Source organism: Tachypleus tridentatus, chromosome 3, assembly GCF_004210375.1.
Source record: "Tachypleus tridentatus isolate NWPU-2018 chromosome 3, ASM421037v1, whole genome shotgun sequence".
Lineage (NCBI taxonomy): Eukaryota > Metazoa > Arthropoda > Merostomata > Xiphosura > Limulidae > Tachypleus > Tachypleus tridentatus.
The window spans coordinates 95519999-95541198 of record NC_134827.1 but is presented as its reverse complement, the minus strand read 5'-3'; the positions used below and the strand labels follow the sequence as shown (position 1 = coordinate 95541198).

General features: G+C 31.7%; 1 protein-coding gene across 2 annotated transcripts in view; it reads right to left on the bottom strand.

Annotated features, from left to right (window-relative positions):
• Sfmbt (Scm-related gene containing four mbt domains) overlaps window positions 1-20783 on the bottom strand; it is a 63396-nt gene extending 42613 nt beyond the window's left edge. Inside the window, exons 1-7 of one of the 2 annotated variants that reach the window (XM_076495758.1) lie at window positions 20617-20783; window positions 16480-16610; window positions 9626-9830; window positions 6400-6512; window positions 3491-3569; window positions 2441-2520; window positions 1483-1612 (exon numbers count right to left, since the gene is read on the bottom strand). In XM_076495758.1, coding sequence (XP_076351873.1) covers window positions 1483-1612; window positions 2441-2520; window positions 3491-3569; window positions 6400-6512; window positions 9626-9830; window positions 16480-16610; window positions 20617-20632 — 754 coding nt within the window. In that variant the 5' untranslated portion in view covers window positions 20633-20783. The remainder of the gene's footprint in view (window positions 1-1482; window positions 1613-2440; window positions 2521-3490; window positions 3570-6399; window positions 6513-9625; window positions 9831-16479; window positions 16611-20616) is intronic. The other variant, XM_076495759.1, reaches the window with a different exon arrangement.
• Between the last annotated feature and the right edge of the window lie 417 nt (window positions 20784-21200).

Genomic DNA, 21200 nt, shown 5'->3' with positions numbered 1-21200 from the left:
CACATCTTTACGTTTTTAGTGATAAAAATCTTATAACAAAGGAGCATCTAATTTATGTCTCCACAGAGAGACATATTTTGCTTTTTTATTGTTTCTTATCCATTCACTTTTCTTTCAAATACTTTTCAATCAACTACTATTCCTTCATATCTTGATGGATCAACTTGAAATTTGTAGGATCATATCACAGTCTAACACAATCAGACACCTTTTCTTCATTTGTTTGATTTAGGTTTTTTTTAAGGATTTTATGGGGTCAAAAGTCAAACAGTCCAAAAATGTACATTTGTGGGGATCTGTATGATCATATTTACAGCAATCAAGATGAAAATTGGCACAATTATAAATCTTCATGCACTAAACACATTAACAAATAAGAAGTTGGATTTAGCCATTTTGAATCTCTCTGGAGGTGATCAGATCTCACAAAAACACATAACTTTATATAGTTTGGGATAAATTACTTAGCTGTACTTTGATTAATTTACATGAGACTTGTTGCTGTTGCTGTTTTGAATTAAGCACAAAGCTACTCAATGGGTTATCTGTCTTCTGCCCACCACGGGTATCAAAACCCAGTTTTTAGCATTCTACATCCTCAGACATACCACTGAGCCACTGTGGGGCACACGAGATTTATTACAAAGATACTTCCATATAGATCTCCCACATCAACAACAAAAATGGTGGGCTTTTCCCTTTACAGTAATTATGTGGGAGGGTCAAGATGACACAAAAAATATAGTTTTTCTTTGACAATTACTTTACCATCTTTCAGCTAATTTATGTTGCATTTGATACAAAGATACTTTTCACGTCCCAAACAGAGATTTAGTCAATTTTAGAATTTTTGTGTTTTGCTCAATTTCTCAGCAGAGAAAGCACAATTTGTTATTTTCATGAACTATTTATGTGTATGTCTACAAACGTACGTGGGACCCTCTTGCAGATTCCAAGTAGTGATGTAGATAGTATTTAATTTTTCTGTGTTTTTCACATTTTTATGGTGTCAAAATTTGCCATTTTGGGATTGCATGAAGACATCATGCATTTGCTTGCAATTTTGGGTTTTCAAGTTTTTAACATATTTTATAAAGTAAAGAATTCTAAAAAAAAACAATGAAGAATTCTTAAAGGATTCAGTTACCACACATTTAACATTAAGTAAAATTTCTTTAAGTTAAATGAAAAAAAGCTAGCATTAAAATGGTGTTGATTAGGGCTTTTAAAATAACATCCACCAGTGACCAGAAAAATAATTTTCTCACAATTTAGTGAAGTACAGTTTCAGGCATATGGCTAACTTTCGTAATGCTGTGATTTATAACAGTAATCTGTAACCAAACAACCCCTTCACCACATAAAACCAATTTTCTTGATGTTAAACACTCCACCAATATTTAAGTAATAAGGCTGCAACAAATCAACACATTTTTGTTTCCATCCTTGTCTTTATGTTATGCTCAAAATTCATTAACTCACCAGCCATTTTTACAACACTTGCAATCCAGTAAAAACTTGGAAAAAGGTTTCCAAAATTATCACAATCTCTATTTTCCACTTCTATCTTCATTCCAACAGTAATGTTATCCCAGCAATCTGCTAATGCCACCTTGATCATGAAAGAGAAAATAAAACTATTTATTTCACCAAACTAATCCTATCATCATGGTTTCCTTTACTGTTTCAGTGTCTTAGATTCAAAAGTTTAATTAAAACTAGTTTTTGTTAAAGTTATACCAATTAGTAAAATAAACTTTTGGGCAATAATCCACATTTCAATAGTATACATGTTTTTAAGTTATTTACTCTGTTTTATCCACCACCCCTCCAAAATGTATGAAATTAAACGTAAATTTCTCATTCCCATTGTCCATACAAGCCATAATTTTTATGGCATCCAATTTTGTTTGGTTATAGAGCTATTGAACAGAAAATCAGAACCCTTCTGCCACACCCACCTATCAGATCCTCTTTATCAGAATTTGTTAAAAATTCTCTTATATATAATTATATATTATCTATAACCATAAAAGTTAAAAGTTCTATCTTATGTATAATTATATATTATCTATAACCATAGATTTTCCATATGCAAAGTAATTTTCAAGTTAAAATTACAAATACTTTTCCTTGTATCAAAAATTTCAAACTTCCTCTGTGTAATCCCTAAGACCTTCTAAATACAAATCAAACATTTGTCTTCAGCAATTTTATTACCCTTTGAACTGTATCTAATTGCCATTATAAGTTGTAAATCGCTCAAGGGGAACATGCAGCTCATGTTAATCTATTGAATTATATTACTCACGAGCTACTCGTGTACGTGCCTCATGAAACACTTATTATATTACCTGTGACTAGCAAGTTTCTAATCATTTAATATTAAAATCTTACAGAAGAACCATACTGGACATGTTTCACACAATTAGAAACTCACATGCTTGAAGCTTGAAACAGGAGCTGCAGAGAAATCTGGATTGTTTAAGTATGTCTTCCAGTCAAATGATCCTGTCAGGTCTAGGTAGAAAAATATTGACTAATAAACCAACCAAACACCACAGTTTAAAAAGAGCTTATCTCACAGACTTCATACAGAAAAATACTTGGTTATAACTGGTCAACAGAATAAAGTAAACACATTTTTAAATATGCTTTTATTGACACACAGAAAAAGTTAAAACTTAATTATGAGATGGATTTTATTCATTCTAATGCATATATATAGTTTTCTTCATGGCTTACAAACTAATAATACAATCCCAGAACTCAAACACAACCATTCCAATTATAATAAACTATAAATTTTATTCTAATATTATGTTGTATGCATCAAATAACTTGACAGTTTTAAGCTATTAAATCTACTGAGGATATGAAAATACAGCTTTGCAACTTAAATAAATCAAAGATTCTCTGAGAAATGAGATGAAATTTAAAATTCATCTTTAACCTCAAACTTTTTTATATAGACACGAGAACTCATGCAAAAGTAATGAAAAATGTGGAACTATTTCAAATTTTACATTAATCAGAGACATATATATTTCTTATTATGGCAATTGTTTTAAAAAAAACTGAATGTTAAATTCTTGGGGATAATCTATGTTAATAAGAACATTGTACCATATATAAAAAAACAACCTAATTTTGATCCTTTTTAGCCATGTTTCTTATGCATTATCCAAGGCTACCATATGCTATAGAACCCTTGGCAAAATGTTACAAAATTGCTCCACATTGGTAGTCTGACATATACAAATATTTTTTCTTTGAGAAGACATTGCTTCTGAAAGATAAATTTTACTGAAACACTTTAGTATACAGCAGTTTAAACTTCTAAAAGTAATTTTACATTTTGTAACACTTTCAGATTAAAAAAAATACACACACACACACACACATATTACATAGATAGATAGATATTTTCATACACTTAACACTTACACAAGTAAGATCATTCCTAAATCTGATGCTTTTCTTTAATTACCTGATTTGGGCTTGTTTAGAAATGGTGGTGGTGGTGGTGGTGGAAGCCTCTTTGTCACACTGACTTGAGCTGAAGAAACCTAACAATACAACAAATTCTGTCCATACTTTATCATGCTAAAGTTTTGAAAGGAAAACATTTATACTTCAATATATAATTTGAAATGAATAAAAGTATCTTTCAATAACTTCAATATTATCCAGTGAAAATATATTTTCATGTACACAAACCTTAAGTCTTTAAATTTTGCATGTAGAAGGTATTTTTCAAGCTACGTTAAAACAAAACAGCTTGTAATCATGTATTAATTGTTGCCATGGTTAATAGCTTATATTGTCACAAACATCCACTTGTTAATTAGTAACTAATTTGTTTTTAAATAAATATAAATCACTAACTAGTTTTAGACTATGTTTTGACTGTTGACCAGCTAATGTTTACACAGAAGGACTACTCCCGAGTTGATAATGGTCAAATTTCCATCCTGGGTCTTCTCAAATGAAATCTTGCACGTTATTTGCTTGTCTGGGATCTCCAACCATTTGAACTTAAAACTACAATTTACCATTTTCAAATGCTAAACCAAGGTTTAGCTAACATCTATGCTACACTGGCAGAGCATGTTTGCATCGTCAGATAGATGGATGTTTAGGATTTATTTTTCTTAAATGCACTTCGCATTCTATTATTTTAGTTTTATCACAATTTACCATATTGTCTTCCTGTCAATAATTAGCAATTGCAAATAGATCACTATTTTATATTAATTATGCTTTTTTAACCCTAAGGTTTTGTTGGTCATTTTCCATATCTCCAACGTGCTAACACCCACATTCGTACAGGATAATGTAAGTAGTATTTTTTAGTCATTAGATGTTTTGCTGTGCAATAATTACGATCATACCATATTACAACTTCTGAATACCCTTCTGACTTCATGTTGTTTACACATCATCTGCATTATTTTTTCAGAGACATACGGGAACATGACTGTTAGTTTTTATCAATTTTATATTCTTCTTAATTCAGTTTTTCAGGAATATATATGAATGAAGGTTTTGGCAATTTGTTTCTATCTTCTTGGATATTACAAATCTTGTTTTTTTCCCCAAAAGTTAGACATTCTATAATGCCTCTCTTTATACTGTTTGGGTGGTTGGATATATAGCAGAGGCAGTAATCTGTATCTGTACTTTTCAAGCGATCTTCCGTAGTACTAGTCATGAGTGTGTGTAACCATCATGTTAAGGATAGAGAATTTATCATCTTTCTTCATTTCTACTGTGTTTTGCAGCAAGGATGTTGTTCTTTTCAACAGTTTATGAATTCTTGAATCTTGTCTGTATGTAAGCCTATATTAAGAATGTATCATAGACAAGCCATTATCTTGGGTCACAGGGTGACTGTTTTGAAGATCAACTTCAAATTGTTAAATGTAGAGGTTCCTGATTAATGGAGACAGGGATGAGCCTCTTCCTAGATCTTCTTGTTTGGTTGTTCCATCTCCCAAATTGGAAGTAGGTTGTGTTCATACAGAAAGTTGAGAATTCTATCGTTGTGGAGATAGTATGTTTGGTGCATTATTTAAGAATTCTATAAGTTTCAAGTTGTCTGGTGTTGTTTGTTTGTTTGTAGTTAAGCACAAAGTTATACATTGAGGCATCTGTGTTATGCCAACCATGGATAACAACATCAGGTTTTAAAATGATAAGCCTTCAGATTTATCATTATGCCACCAGGTGGCCAAGGGTTGGTATGTTTGTGAAAGGGCTAAATATTTCAAAGCTGATCCTTGTAATGTTATCATATTTCATGTTTACATGCACACACATTAACATGTGAAGATGTTTTACCCATTAATGGTGATATTATATCTACTAAATATCTAGCCAAGGACTGGCATGGTGAATCTCTACAGTAAAACCTGGACCAGAGAGGGTGCAAACTTGTGGGTTCTTGGTAAACCATAGATGTATGAAATGTTGCTATAGTGTACTATTTGTTGATTGTTTGAATGTTTCTATTAAAGGTTTTTCTCGAGCTTCTTGAGAAGTTGGTTTAGACTTGATCTTTGTGTAGTACCTGTCTTCTCATCTTCTCTGTGGTTTAACAGAATATTACTCTTTGTTTCCTTTTTTTTTTTTAATTTTTGGGAACGTCTTCCCAACAGACTGGTATTATAGTGGGTTTTTTTTTTTGGTTTTGTAGATTACTACCTTTATTTTAATTCTACACTCTTCTGTTACTGTTTCTGTATCTGAGGCAAGTGTTTAATTTGTTTTTAAAGTTTGGTCCCTTACTTAGTTTATTTTTTTAGGTTCTGTTAATGACCACTTACTTAAGTTTATTACAGTATATTTAGATATGGCTATAGTGACAAGGGGCTCCTTGTCTTGAGAATACAGAGTGAATTTAGTTTCTCTATGTGAATTTCTTTAATAAATGTGTATGTGTGCATGTGAAGTTTCAATAGCAGTGTGTATCAAATAAAAACTAGTAACTAATTATTAAAAAATCAATTGCTAATTGAAAGTTCAGCTCAGGGTAGTTGTACATGCCACTAACCATGACAATGACAAACTACATGTAGAACTGATAATGAATAATCCATTCTTAACAAGTAAATATTTTATTACACAAACACTTCTAGAAGTGATTTCTTATCAACAGCAATAACCTTGCAAATTCAATTTATTTCCCAACATCTACCTAGAACAAACATTACATCTTGTACAAACTATGGCTGATAGTAAGTCTTAAACTTCAAAACATACACTTCTTATTTGGATGCAGTATACATAATGCACAATACAAATTTAGACTGAAAACAGTCCTTGAACACATGAGATATAAACAGGTACAACAACAAAATGAGGTAATTTTGGGGAAAAATAACATTTTGCATTTACCTTTCCGCCTGAGGTTTTTGGTAAGCCCCGTGAACAAGCCAAACTACAGAACCTTTTTGTTTTGGAATAAAATGCATGTTTCACTCCAACAGTTCCACAACGCTCACACACAGCTGGAACAATTGTTCAAAAAGTTTGAAATATAACAACATTGATTAAAGTTATGTATTATATAATACTGGTTTGCACATCACCCCAAAAAAAATAATATCCTGGTGACCATAATATTACTATAATAATTACAATACTTTATAGCATTAATTATTGAAACTATTACTGTTTCATATTTAATCAATTATTTTATGTTACAAGTTTTCTACTTCAATATATTAATACAATTGGCTAAATACAAGAAATATCTGTAGACAGCAGTTTTAAAAACTCCCAAGTCAATAATTTGTATTTATTCAAACCCAACATCTGCAATTCACACAAAAAGAAGTTGCTTCACTCTAAATATTGCACATTGAGTTTAGAAATGAGAGACATAAGTCAAATGTTCAAGTCAAAATGTTTAATAAACAAACTTTTAATCTGCAGCCACTTCTCTATTTTCTGATACATATATTTCACATACATTATAATATCTACACCTCAAAGCCATTAAAAGTAGGAACATTTTACATCATAAATGTTGCTGACAGATCTCAACTCCCTCACACTTTTTACAAACAAGGTTCCTCCTACCACATTTTGAACAACAAGTTTATCCACCTGTAATAAATTAAACCCTGTACTTTCTACCATTTAAACAATGAAATATACTGAAAATAACAACCTCTTCAAAAATATCAATACTTCATTTTAAATTTTATTTATAGAGGAAAAAAAATCACTAATTTTAGTATGTCTGGAAAACATTCCCTAGCTATTAGTTATATAATGTCTCATTACACAACACAGTAGAATCTCTTATTTACTTCAGTTAGTATTTAATAATACTATTCTCCTATTCACCACTATTTATACCATTATTATTAAGTCACATTAGAGTGTAATAATCCATGTATTTAAACACATTTTATTCACTCAAGTTAGTTCTCAAGATTCAAATTTATTCTTTCTCCTGACTAGTTGCTTCTTAATTTGACCATGTGGGTTTAGACTCGGTACCCACAACTTGTTTATATATATACTACTCAGAGTATATTCTACAACTTCTATCCACTGCATTTTCTAACTTAGTTTAACTTATAAACACTTTTTTTTTTCCCCTAAATCATTTGATACTTTCCATTATACCCCATAATTTTAGTAAGTTTTAAAAATATGTAATATACATGCATAAATAAGTATGCATCTTATTAATACAGTAAATAGCCATAATAAATTTCTCCAAATATATTCATGCGCATTATATTCATATAGTACAAACTCACCATATATAGGGGTTAACAAAAATTATTTTATCTTCCCAATGCTAATTCTAACACTAAATATTAACATGTCAGAATCCATTTATCTTTGATGTCAAAACTAGATAAAACAACAAAGTTAAAAAGTCAATTTTCACAAGTCACTCACCAATGTTTGAGATTTTCTTACATTGATATTATGTTTTCGTAGTATAATTTTCCATGTTGACAACTACACTTTCTGTAGTTTTTAGTTTTTATTTTTATTTTGTAATTTTCATCTATTATTATTGTTGGTTGTGCACTACTGCTAATTCACAAGTGTTTACAGCTACAGTTAGGACTTTCACCATTAATAAGCTGTTTGGATCATATGGACAAGTATAACAAGTACTTACAATTATATTCAGGAACTGAGTATTAGTAAGCTGTATGGATATTAGGAGCAAACAAAATGTTAGTGCACGTCATAATTTGCAAAACATATGTCTTTTTTATTATTTAATTAATATTACATAATACAACATTTAAGAACAACAAAAGGACTTATTGGTCCATCGAAGGCATAAGATTAACTATATGTACATATAAAACAGCTCTTGTCATTCAAATATTCACCAAACCTACCTTTAAAAACTTTCTTAATTTATTACATCCACCACATATTAAAGCAAAATATTCAAAGGTCAACCTTGAATGTTAACAAATAGCCCGAGTCTTTTATTACACATACCAGATTGAAGCAGTCAATTTGAAACATAAGTTTTGGTCTACATTGTTTGCTTTACTTTGATCAGAAGTTCTGAATACTAAATATAGTTTCACAAACCCTTCTTGAACCTTACACACATTATGATCTACTTGTACGAATAAAAACACACGCATAAGAGAAGCACCAACTGGCAGCAGAGCAGTGCAAGTCTGTAAATGGTTTAGTAAATGAACACAAGGAAGCTGATTGTAATTAAGAATTGTAATCATATAAATGTGGATAAATGTCTCCTTAAAGTTTCACAATGGACAACCAGGGGAATCAAACCTCAGATTTTAGCACTGTAAGCCTGAAAACTTACCACTGACCCACTGAAAACATATCTTAAGAGCATTAAATATTTATCTGTATGGTTTTGTGCAAAAGATGACAAACCTTTTACTTAAGGAAAACAAGACTATAGGGAATGGAAACATTCAAGGGTCATAATTTATTTTTAAGTAAAAAATTACATAAATTTCAAATTTAATGAGACACAGGCCTGATACAGCCCATGAGTCATCAGTTTGATTACATTGTGCTAGTCTATTCATGAAAAAAATTGGTAAAAGGATATATTGAGTAAACAATCATATCATAGTATATTTGAATTACAGAAATAGTAACTTTTTGATTATTTATTTCAATTGAATGGATTTGCTTTAATTCCCATCTTCTAGACCTTATCACATTTCAATTGTACTCAAAATAAGTTATTTCCTTTAAAAGCTGAGCGAATTAAAATACACATAAAACTGATATTCAATAATCAAGTTGTCACTTGCTTACATGTATACATACACACTATTTTTAACACTTTACTGCACTTCACTAGCTTATTAATAACTTGTTAATTTGAGATGTACACAGATGTACTTCTGTGTCTATATATATGTTTGTTTTTAAAATGGAAAAAAAAATTCTTTTAAGCATTTTGCACAGAAATTTGGGAGGAAACTTCATTGTGATTAATGCCAAAATAAAACTTCATTATAAACTTACATATAATAGATATAAGAATGAATAATAAACAAAATTGTTATAAAAAGAACGTTCAATTTTTTTCATATCTTCACTTTACTGCATGTGATCAAAATTTGGAATATTCAAGAATCATTACCCATGCCATCTTTACTAATTCGAGGAACAGGACGTTTTACACCATTCTGGAAAGAGGAAGAGCTCTGGTGGCTACTGCTTTCACTATCAGATGAACATTCGCTACTTGAATTAAGAAATGGACCACTTGCTAAAGGCTTGGCTTTTGTTTTCTTCTGTCCTTTGGTTACTGATGAGAAATCTACTAGGTCATTATCATCCCCTTCCTAAGTGTAACAACAAGTGTTAATACACATTACAATTTGTTATTGTACTTCTAGAACAGGCCAAGAATTAAAATGTAACACCTGATAGTCAGAAACGGCTGATAATAAATTTAACCAGCAAGATAAGACAACCAACAAGCAACATTCTGGTTTCTATCACAACAACAAATACTTAGCTTGTCTTCAAAATGAAACTGAATCAAAGAACTTTTTCATCTTACTAAACATTGATAATGGTTACTAATGTGTTTGTATTTGAAGTAAACAGGGTTTTATTATTCATAATCAGCTTTTGAAAGAACACCAAAAAGAATTATAACAGACTGTTCTTCAAACACAATGCTGCTAGTGATAACACTAAAATGTTTTGTACTGTTAGTTTTGAATTATTTAGTTTTTTATTGTTGGGATACACAGATGATGGATTACATTTAACCCATTCACTTAAGCTGAATCATATGCTTCCCAGTGCTTCTACTCTCTCACACTTGAACAAATGTTTATCATTCTTGACATAGTTTATGCCTTCCTCTGTTTGGTCCAGATTCATCATTTTGGCTTTCATGACAAGATGGAGAGCTGGCATCCTTGTCTCATTGACTCTTCATCATCACGCATTTGAATATCACTCAACTCATCTTCTAAGCTACCCAAGTCTCAAACTCAACCATATTTACACAGTTATTAAGGTTACCACTTGCTACACCAGCAATGCTGGCACATTCCATTCAAAACTCTTGTTGGTTACTGAAAAGTCAAGTGGAAAACCCTGATGGAGGGCACTATATACTTCTCTGCTCATTTTCATCCACCATGTCACATGCACCAATTTTGAATGATAGTGGGAAACAGTTGTCCTAACTGAAATGTGAGAGGGTGGGAGCATTGGGAAACATACATCTCACCTGCCATGAAAGGACAAATTAAGGTTTGATTAGTTGTTGTATTTGGTAAAGGGTGACTTCAACAGTGCAATTAGCTACCCATTAGTTTAACTGTTTTACATGTTCCACCAAAAGTTCATAGTGAAAGCAAAAACTGAGAAACACAAAACAATAAAGCATACTGAATCTTACCTATTTTCTTTCCAGAAAACATAACCTCAGTTTTATGTGTATGCACTATGAAAAACCTAAGCTGGTTTAATTTCATTTTAGTTACATTTTTTAAAAGCATTGAAATAAATAGTAAATAAACAGCAGTCATATGTCATTTTCTTGAGGTCCAAATATTTGGGTTCAGGCTACAGTGAGGAAGATGTATTAATGTTTAAAAACCTGCCTATTCCACAAATTGTGATATTAATGAAACAGTAACACTGTGCGTGCTGTATAAAATGAAAGACATTTTAAATTATTACTACTATCAAAGCATTCATTTAATCAGTTTTGGAACTTAAATTAAGTTGTTGTTGTTTTTTTTAAAACTCCAGACTTCTAGATATCTTCTTAGAAATCTCTGAACATAATAAGGAGACTTCAATTAGTTGGAACATAACATGAATAAATGTAAGAGGATCATTTTGTGGTTATATTAATGGCTTATAAAAACCTAAAAGATTCAAACTAAGAATCAGGTACATCTTAAAAATGAATATTTGAGAAAATAATGTTTATTGAAAAGGACAGTTAAAATATTATTTGATATTATCCTAAATATGATTAATACTCTATTTAAATTTAGTTTTTTATGCATGATTTATACATTTATTAATGAAACTTTAAAAAAAAATTTACAAAATTACTTATCGAAAATTATGGAGTTCTTAACAAGAGCAATAAACATGTTACAAACTTATGTTATAGTTAAGAAAACTGCTCAAATCAAACATTTGTTCAAATTGATCCTTCTCTGTGAAATGTCTTGTCAATTTTCTTTATCACAGTCGAGCATGACTTATGTCAGTTTTATACTATGTATGATACAATTAAGAATAGTTTGCATATATAGAAAAACACTATTGATCCTTTTTTTGATAGAATTCATGAAAAAAAATACATTTCACCAGGATCACATCACACACACACACACATTCCTGCATTTCAAAACAGGAAATTGTTAGTCCATTTAAGCCATATCATCTGCTAAACTAAACTTTAAAATAAAACATATTCAAAGTCAGCCCTTATTATTCAAATATTTATCAAACATTTCCTTAAACTCCCTTAAACGTAACACGTTTGAAGGCAACCCATTTCAAAAGGCCAACCATCCAATTAGAAAAATAATACTATCTTAACCAAAGACAACTTTTACTCTGCTAAAATTTATACTCATATCCCAGTCCTACTATTGTCACCATCAAATACAAAAAATTTTTAAAAAGATGCTCATCACTAAAAATTCCCTTAGCTCATAAACAGCGGCCATCATCAACTGATGCACCTACCAAGTACATTCCCACCGTTTAAGGGTTAACAGTCTTCAATAAAATCATCCCCTCCAACTCTTTTACCTCAAAGAAAAACAATTTTAGAGATTATAATCTGTCGTGATATGACAACCTTGCCATCCCAGGTGTAGTCCTCCTCTAAATCCTTAAAAACAATTCAATGGACTTTCTAGCCCAAGACAGAACACAATACTTCAGATTTGGCCCAATCAGTAACCTATATAATAAAATTAACTCTTTAGACTTGTATTTCAATATTTCTGCAGATGCATCCAAAAACCATATTTACCATACCATTATCAACAACACACCGTTCAATTGGATTCAAGACTTTAACATCCTTTTCTTCCACAACACTGTTTTGACTATTTCAATAAAATTACTATTTAAATCATGATACCCCACATCCAATACCTTGTATTTATTATAGTTAATAACTTCTTCCATTTATTCACCCAACTCATTAAATAATCCAAGTCCTCTAAAAAAGCAGCAGCATTTTCTTTTCACTCAACATCTGAAATCTTAATATCACTAGCAAAGTTAAACAATCTGTTCACCACTTCTTCCTCTGTAATTGACATACATCAGAAAGAAAAGTTCTAACAATGAGTCTTAAAATATCCCACATTTGAGATTTGTACAATTTGATTGGTCTCCCTTTAAAACAGCTCTCTGTTTTCTTCCATGATATCATTTTTCTATCCAATGATTCAACCTATCCTCCACACCTACAGAGATCATATTTTTGCAAGACTTTTCTATGGAAATTTGTCAAATGCTTTCTGAAAACCCAGATATACCAAATACACATCCACACTCTTATCTACATAAGCAGAATGGTTGGTTGATTTGGTGTTTTATGACAAAAGCAACTAGGCTATCCGTACCAAGCATCTGGTAAAAAGTTAAAATTAAAGTAAATTTAGTAAAATTCATAAAAGGAAATAAAGGTAAAGCAAAACAAAGTTTAAAAAACATAAATAGCATAAAACCAATGTTTACATATAGCCTACAACATTAAGAGAAAACTACAGTAATAAAAGTTGTAATTATCATAACTCACCAGATAGACTAACAGTTAGTCTTTACAGTCCTGGTTCTGAGTTTTTTGACCTTATGGCCATTTTCAAAAAGTAATAAAAGTTTTAAAACACTTGTAGCAAAATTGTAATAATAACTCCCCAAGATGACTAACAGGTAGTTCAAACAGCAGCGTTAATCACCTGAAGTTGACCCTTCCAGTCCTGGTCTCGAGTATTTTGACATTACGGCCATTTTATAATTTCAAATCAAACTAGATGAACTGTGATTCTTAAAAGGGAATCACATTAAAAAAGGTCTAATGTATAAATTAAAACACTTAAATGGCCTTTGAAAAACTAAAAACATTTCCAAGGTGGACAGTGTCACCATCACCAATAACACTAACATTATGGACAAACCTTGGGGCAAAACATGTTTAAAATGGTGTCATCGTTGAGAGACGAAAAGGCAATAAAATGTGGTTTATTGTGATTTGAGTGTCACACAGACAACACATCGGTGCATCAGTCCCAGATAAAAGAAAATGATGAGCTAAAAAAAATGTGATCAATGCGTAGTTTAGTTAGGACAACTTCCTGTTTCTGATCCTTACAGAAACACTACGAGCAAAGTCCAATATAGGGTTTTATTTTGAAAAGCTTGTTTTCACTTTGCTCACTCCAAGTCAACTGCCAGCTTGCACGGAGCTAAACCTTGAATACAGGAACATAGTCCATGTACAGAACAGGCACAGCAGTGATAGTGCTAGAGCAAATAAATTTAGCTGTGGTGTGGGCAAGCTCGTTCCTGTGAATACCAATGTGGTCTGGTGTTCAGAAAAACTGTTAGAAGTAGATGTTAAAGAGAAATGGGCCAGTCGGTTTTGAATAACAGTGAAAACAGGGCCAGTAGAGAATTAAGCAAGTTAGTATAAATAGTACAGTTTGAGTACTGCTTAGCTTCTATGTGATCCAGGACAAGAAAAATGGCATACAGTTCAGCAGTGAACACAGAAGCTGCAGAGGGAATTCTGTGTGCAACCACCAAACTACAACAAACCATGGCAGAGCCCACACAGTCACCTGATTTCGAATCATCTGTATAAATAGGAATAAAAAGATAGTTCAAAAGATGTTTAGCAAATAGCAGACAGTATTTACAATCGGGGGTGTCTGCTTTTCTCAGATGACTTAAAGAAAGATCACATTTGGGGACTGTAAGAAGCCATGATGGGATGGGCTGACCAGTGGATACAGCAATGTTATCCAAGGACAGACTCAATTCATCCAACTGCACCTGGATATGAAGGCCAAAAGGAGCAATGGCAGATCATCTGTTCTGAAAAAGTATGGCTCACTGAGGAAGGAAAACGCAACCCCAAGTGGGATGCTCTGGTAAGGAACGAAGTTTCAAAGCATACAGTAAAGACAGTTGCAAATGGCAGAGGTGCAAAGAAGATTCATGAGACTCTAGATACAAGCTCTGAACTGGGGAAGTGCAGAAAGTCCCAGTGCAAAGCCAAAGACCTTGATGATAAATGGGGTCCAGAATCTTTAAGTCTGAGGTTCTGGCCAAGCCATAAACCAGTGATCCATAGTCAGTTTCAATCAAATAAGAGCACGATATATCTTTAGCACAGAACATCAATCCAGTCCCCAAGTGGTGGAAGAGAGGGCATGGAGGACATTCAGTGCTCTTGTACATTTGACCCATAGCTACTTGATGAAGGGTATAAAGGTCAGCTTATGGTCAAAGATAAGCCCCAAGAACTTTGTCTCAGGGACCACACGAGCAGAAATCCTGAAGAAATGTCAAAAGACTAAAGCAAGATTTCCCCTAGTGAAACCACAATGACACTTCAACAAAATTTCAACTTTATTAAAGGATATGGAAAAAGATCTTTTATTAGCTTTCAAAAACTATTTCCACCTTGACGTAAGGCTAATAGGTCTAACATTACTGGGACTAATTTATCCCCTCTCTTGAAATATGGAGCAACATAGACAAACTATAATTTCATAGTACCAACACATGATTCAAAACTTACAAAAGTGGTTCACATATCCAATCCTTATCCTCCTTCAAATCTCTTACAGAATTATATGGCCTAAGAGATTTGTTATTCTTTATAAATTTCTGCTTCTTTCTTACCAAGCTCAGGATTAATGTAATATCTTGTTAATATATAGCAACTGATCAGGATTGGGTATATTGTTTAAATATTCATTTACAAAAGTTCAAGCAACAAGTAACATTTAATAGCCTACCCATCTCATAATCATTGGATAGAAGCCTTCTCATATCACTTCTTAAAAAAGGCCTGCTCCAACCCCAGTATTTTGCTTATCCTAAATATATTTAAAGGTGGCACCTATGACAAATAACCTGGTATCTGGAAAATTTATCAATTTGTTTTCATTTAAAACAATCTTTACAGAAATGTACAGTATAAAAAAATATTACAGGAAAGACAAGCACATTGTTCATTGTCACCTCATCAGGAAATTCAAATATTTCTGAAAAGAATTTTAGATCACAGATGTTTCACCTCCAGCTAATTAACATGCATGTTGGCAGAAAGGCTTTCATCTGTGAGAAACAACTTAAAAGTTTGTACTAGTTTTCACCAGCTTTACACAATTCCGTTTTACTTAGAAAAGACTGCATAACCAGTTCACCTTGAAAGCATTGTGAAAGTAGTGTATGCATTTATCTATTTATGAAATACACTACTTGAATGAAATTGAAAATTGATCCACATTTGCTTGTGTCAAGAGAGTTATGATCCACTTATGTACCCTTCATTGTGTTAAACTACTATACTGACTAATAGAGTTTATTAATGGTTCCTAAATGTCACAGGTATTGGCCAACCACTTCATATCATCACAAACTGCATAAAGTTTTTAATAAGTAAAGAATGAGAGTGGTCAATGCTTTCAAACATCTGTATGTGGCTAATGAATAACAACTTCAGAAATTTTTTCATATATACATTTTAAAAAAGGATGGTCACTTTTAACAGATTACACCTGCTATTATCACAGCCAACACACCTACTGGCTAGTAATACATGTAACTGGATGACCTACTTACATATTCTGATCATTTTTGTTATAGCTTGAGTTTCAAAATACTAGTATTAAAGATTCCTCAACAATTTAAGTGCTACACCCTTAGGCATTTACAGTTAGGCTTTCTTCATGTACAATGTCAAAATACATTACTTACATCCCCACGATAACTTGAAAACAAAGAACTGTTTGACACCGACAAAACATCACTCCCATCAAAGGGTTTGGACTCAAATTCCTCACTGAAAGTATGAGTCACAGAATCTTCAAATTCCCAGTAATCGGCATCTAAAAAAACAAAAAATTAACTTTCACAAACCAAGTGGAAAAAGAAGTTACATAGACCTTTAAGTTAAAATTTCATGGAGAATTAAAAGACCTTGTGTTTTAATACTGAATCCACAGAAAATCACATTTTTTATACATTTAACAAAAAAGTAACATTAAACAATTTACACTTAAATGACAAGTACAATTTTACATCACGTAAGGATGTACAAAGATCTTTTGGAATTTAAAGTTGTTTCACCCTAAGGTATTTTAATTTTCATTGAACTTCCTGACATTTGCAGTATCTTGATAATTTATATCATTTATTGGTATCTCTCTGATAACGATTCCTCCTTTCTACGCTTCCATCCATAATGATACAAACCACTTCTTCTGAGTTGTGAATAAATTTTCTTTGGTCACACTGGCAACAATGTTCTTGCTAATTACAATTATTTACAAATCAGTTGTTTATAACATGGTTTTCATCCTCCAGTGGAATGACGACTCCATACAGATCACCTCTATCTTCACTGAAGCATACAGACAACCAATTCCTTCTAGCTTATTCAGGTCTTCTTCCAAATCAACAGTTGTTCTACTGATTTGTGCTTTTCAAACAGATTTTCTAAGCTGTTTAACAGTCACCTTAATGGATTCCAACTCCATAACAAGTGAAAAGATAAAAGCTTTATTTAAAGTAGTGCTTTAACTATGCTTCAGATAATGTACTCACCCATGTCAAATTTCTCCATTCTTTGGCTATAAAACTGACTTTTGAAACCCTCTTTCAATGAGTATTTTAGAAACTACCAGACAGAGCAAAAGCTAAAAAGTACCAACCAATAACTACTTGTGGAAACCTGCTTAGTATCAACATGCCTAGTCCTTTCACGTGGATGTCGATAGGATACTTGGCTGTTAATTAACCTGAACATCCCATGGGAAATATTGTTTACACAAGTTGAAAAATTTTCATTTTTCTACTTTTGTATCACAACTCAAACCAGTGATGCAGCACTCTGATACTAACACTAAAGCTAATAATTTTAGGGTCTACTTATAGATGTACTCAATGCTAACTACAAGTCAAAAGATGTAATTATCTTTGCATATCACTAGTTAGGCTTCATCTGGTATTCTATATATGGTTTCAGTTTTCTGTATCCAAGAAACAGTTCAGAGAAGCATTAAGGTTGATTCCAGGTATGGAAAGATTTTCTTCCAGGGATATATCACAATCTCTAAACTCATTTTCTCTTTAGAAAATAAGAGTGAGATGTAGTTTTGAAATTTACAAGATTATGCAGGGGACAAATAAGAAAAAAAGTTCCTAGTTTCTTTGTGCTATACCCAGAAGATAACAAACCAAGTTCTAAGCTTCAATTAGGACAATTTTATTGTTCTGGGTGAACGAGTTATGGAAGGCAGCACTACTGGATTTAATTTTTTGCTATTTTTTAAGGTTTGGTGTCTGTAAAGATAACCTTGAAGGATAACATACAATAACCTACTCCTGATGAAGAAAGGTTCACTTTCCACAAATGCTCATGTTATTGCATATCTTTTCTCATAATAACCTGTGATTATGTAATGACATATAATTTTCTTTACAGGTCAAGAAGGTAGAAGTATTCTCCTAAACTGAAATGGTTTCAATAAACATATCTCGTATTCAATATAACCATGTTGTTCATTCTATGGGTACAGATATTTAAGCAGTCCATTTAGACACTGGCACAGATTCTAACTAAATCAATTATTAAATGTATTAGCTGATCAGCAACTGATCCACTCTGCCCGACTATTACATCAGTGCCAACAATCAAATTTTTAATTTCTGGTAAAATTTTATTATAACAAGTTTGGTCTCTTAGTTTTCTCCTTACCAGAAAATCTGTACAAATGGCATCAAACCTATTTTATCAACCATCATTTCCAACATCTTCATGGGTATATTCTGTAATGTAATACAAATAACATGAGGTATCTTTCACTTCTTTCTTCGTATATTAACAATGAAAATTGTCTACCTGCTTCATATTCATTGAATAGCAACCAGAATCACTCCTGATACAGAAAAGTAGAAAGTTTCTTAATTAATCTTTGTTTTCTTTTGGGAAAGGATTCTTTTTTTGGGGGGTGGAATAAAGAAACATCTGTCGTAATTTTTCACAAGTAAAGCTGAATTCAATGGAAAAAAGAAAGCTTAAATATGGCTCATTCCTTTGTACAGTACAAAACTGTGAGCTAGAAACATCAAATTTTCCATTGAAAACAAACTAGCTCTGTCCCACTCAAATCACAATAAATTAATGCTGCACAATGAATTGAAACTAAATATCTGGAACTATTCATCTTGATTACAGACCATGTCACATTAATCTTGGCAAACGTTTTAAATTCCAGCTGACTGGGTATCCTTTTTAATATGTAAGACAATGAAATCTTGGAAATGTCAGGATTTAGGCTTATGTGTATGTACTATCCCAAACCAGACCAAAAAACAGATGCATATTTAAAACCTCCAAGTTTAAGAAAATTATGGAGTTTCACAATTTACCTAAATTCATTCAAATAAGTGCTTCAAAAGGATAAACAGTTTTGATAAATGGTTTACTGGAGTTATCATTTCAACAAAGAGCCTCAGTCACACCTCCACAGTGGATAAAATGTTTATATTAGACATACATCTCTCTAAGACAAATAGTTACTGTGAGAGGCTATTCTGGCCAGACAGAATTGGCTTCTTCTATTTTAATTAAATTTAAATTAAATACTTAGTCCAATCTTTAATTAAAACATAATATTTGCAGAGACAATAACAAGTAATGGGTCATAATATTTACATAAAAATTTAATAAGCCAGGGTTTGAGGCGGATCTGTATAAATACAGATAAATGAATATGTTTTCCGAGAATAAGCCAAAATGTAGATAAATTTCAGTGAAGTACATACCCTATCATTTTCCACTGAATTTACTATTCCTTCATATACAATTTTGTTCATTAAAAATTACATAAATAGTACTTTTGATAGATATAAAAAAAGCACTTAACAGCATTCACAAAACTGCTTTATTCCTAATAATTTTTATTCCATAATGTAAACACGTATCCTCATTTTCCAAATTTTTATTTCATTCTCATCCTTAATCCTGTATCAGGTAATTTTCTTAAAATGTGTGTATTAAGTGCCTAAAAAAAACATGCCCAAAGATATAGAATCTCACAATGATGATGAGAAACCCACTTGAAGTAAAAATGTATCCCTTGCAACTCTATTAACCTGAAGATAACCCAAGGAGGTCAAAAATTGTTCTGTATTTTAATTAAAATTTTAATATCCATATCAGCCATTTTGATATAAAATCTGTTCTTTATAGCTCTGAACAATAAACTTTTAGCCTAATATTGTTATAGTTGGATTTGGTTATTTTAAGTTACCAATACTGGCGAGTACTAGTATAACTAATAATAACAGTGCTATTAGTACTATGATTAATGGTACTCAGTACTCACACAATTAATTCAAATGTAAGTACGTATTAATTTGTAGTTTATTAGCATGACTCTGCTGTGAACTTTCACTGAACCACAATTTAATAAAATGTCATTCTTTTAATTATCTCATTCCGGTAATGTGTCTAATTTTATTATGGTTAGTTCTTTGTTATTATGTCCAAACTCGATACATGCACTACTAGTACTAGTTACTCTTTTTTTTACATGTTAAGAGCTTAGAAATTATACATATGCACTTTTTTAACCTAAGTTAACTAAATCTGTTTTTTACTTTCATTTATATTTAAGTATTTATTTATTGACTAAATCAGAAGCAGAAAGCTCCTGTGCAAAAGGCATAACGGTTACCTACTGCAGCACTCCAACGTTTAGTTATACACTTGGATAAACTACACTCTGACTACGTCTGAGGCCTTGTGCCCTGGCCAGAAAACAGCGATTACTATTCAATTTCATACAAACACAATATACAGGCATACAAGGAAGAAAACAAACTTGCCATCTTTCGAGGACATGGTGCTGTATCTTCAAAACTGGAAAATTATCATTATTTTGCTTTGTACAGTATCAGTTTATTTTTAAAAAATCACATTACAAATTAAAATAACCACACAAGTTTTTGCAACTATACAGCCTACTTCGTTTCCTTTGACAAAGCACGCTGATACTTATACGCATGCCCATTGTATGACGTCTATTCAAGCGTCCACTATGTGAAATACTAAATTCAAATAAACCTATGAGTGTTTACGTGCGTGGGCTATATAGTAAATACATGTCCTGTGTAATGTGCGAACAGCAACAAACAAACACGAGCAATGTAACACACCAAATGATCTAGATTTTTTTACTTATAAGATTTTATAAACATTATACAAATATTATAAATGTTAATATGAAATACTAACACCAAATAAGAACATAGACACAATAAATACTTTCTATGAAACAATAATTAAATAGAAAAACAAAAGTAAAATAATTCCCCAAGTATATAATAATAAAGTTATCAACATATATATATTATGAAGCATGCTAGCTATACATCAGGATGGGTTGTTGGTTGGTTGATCGTAGTTAAGC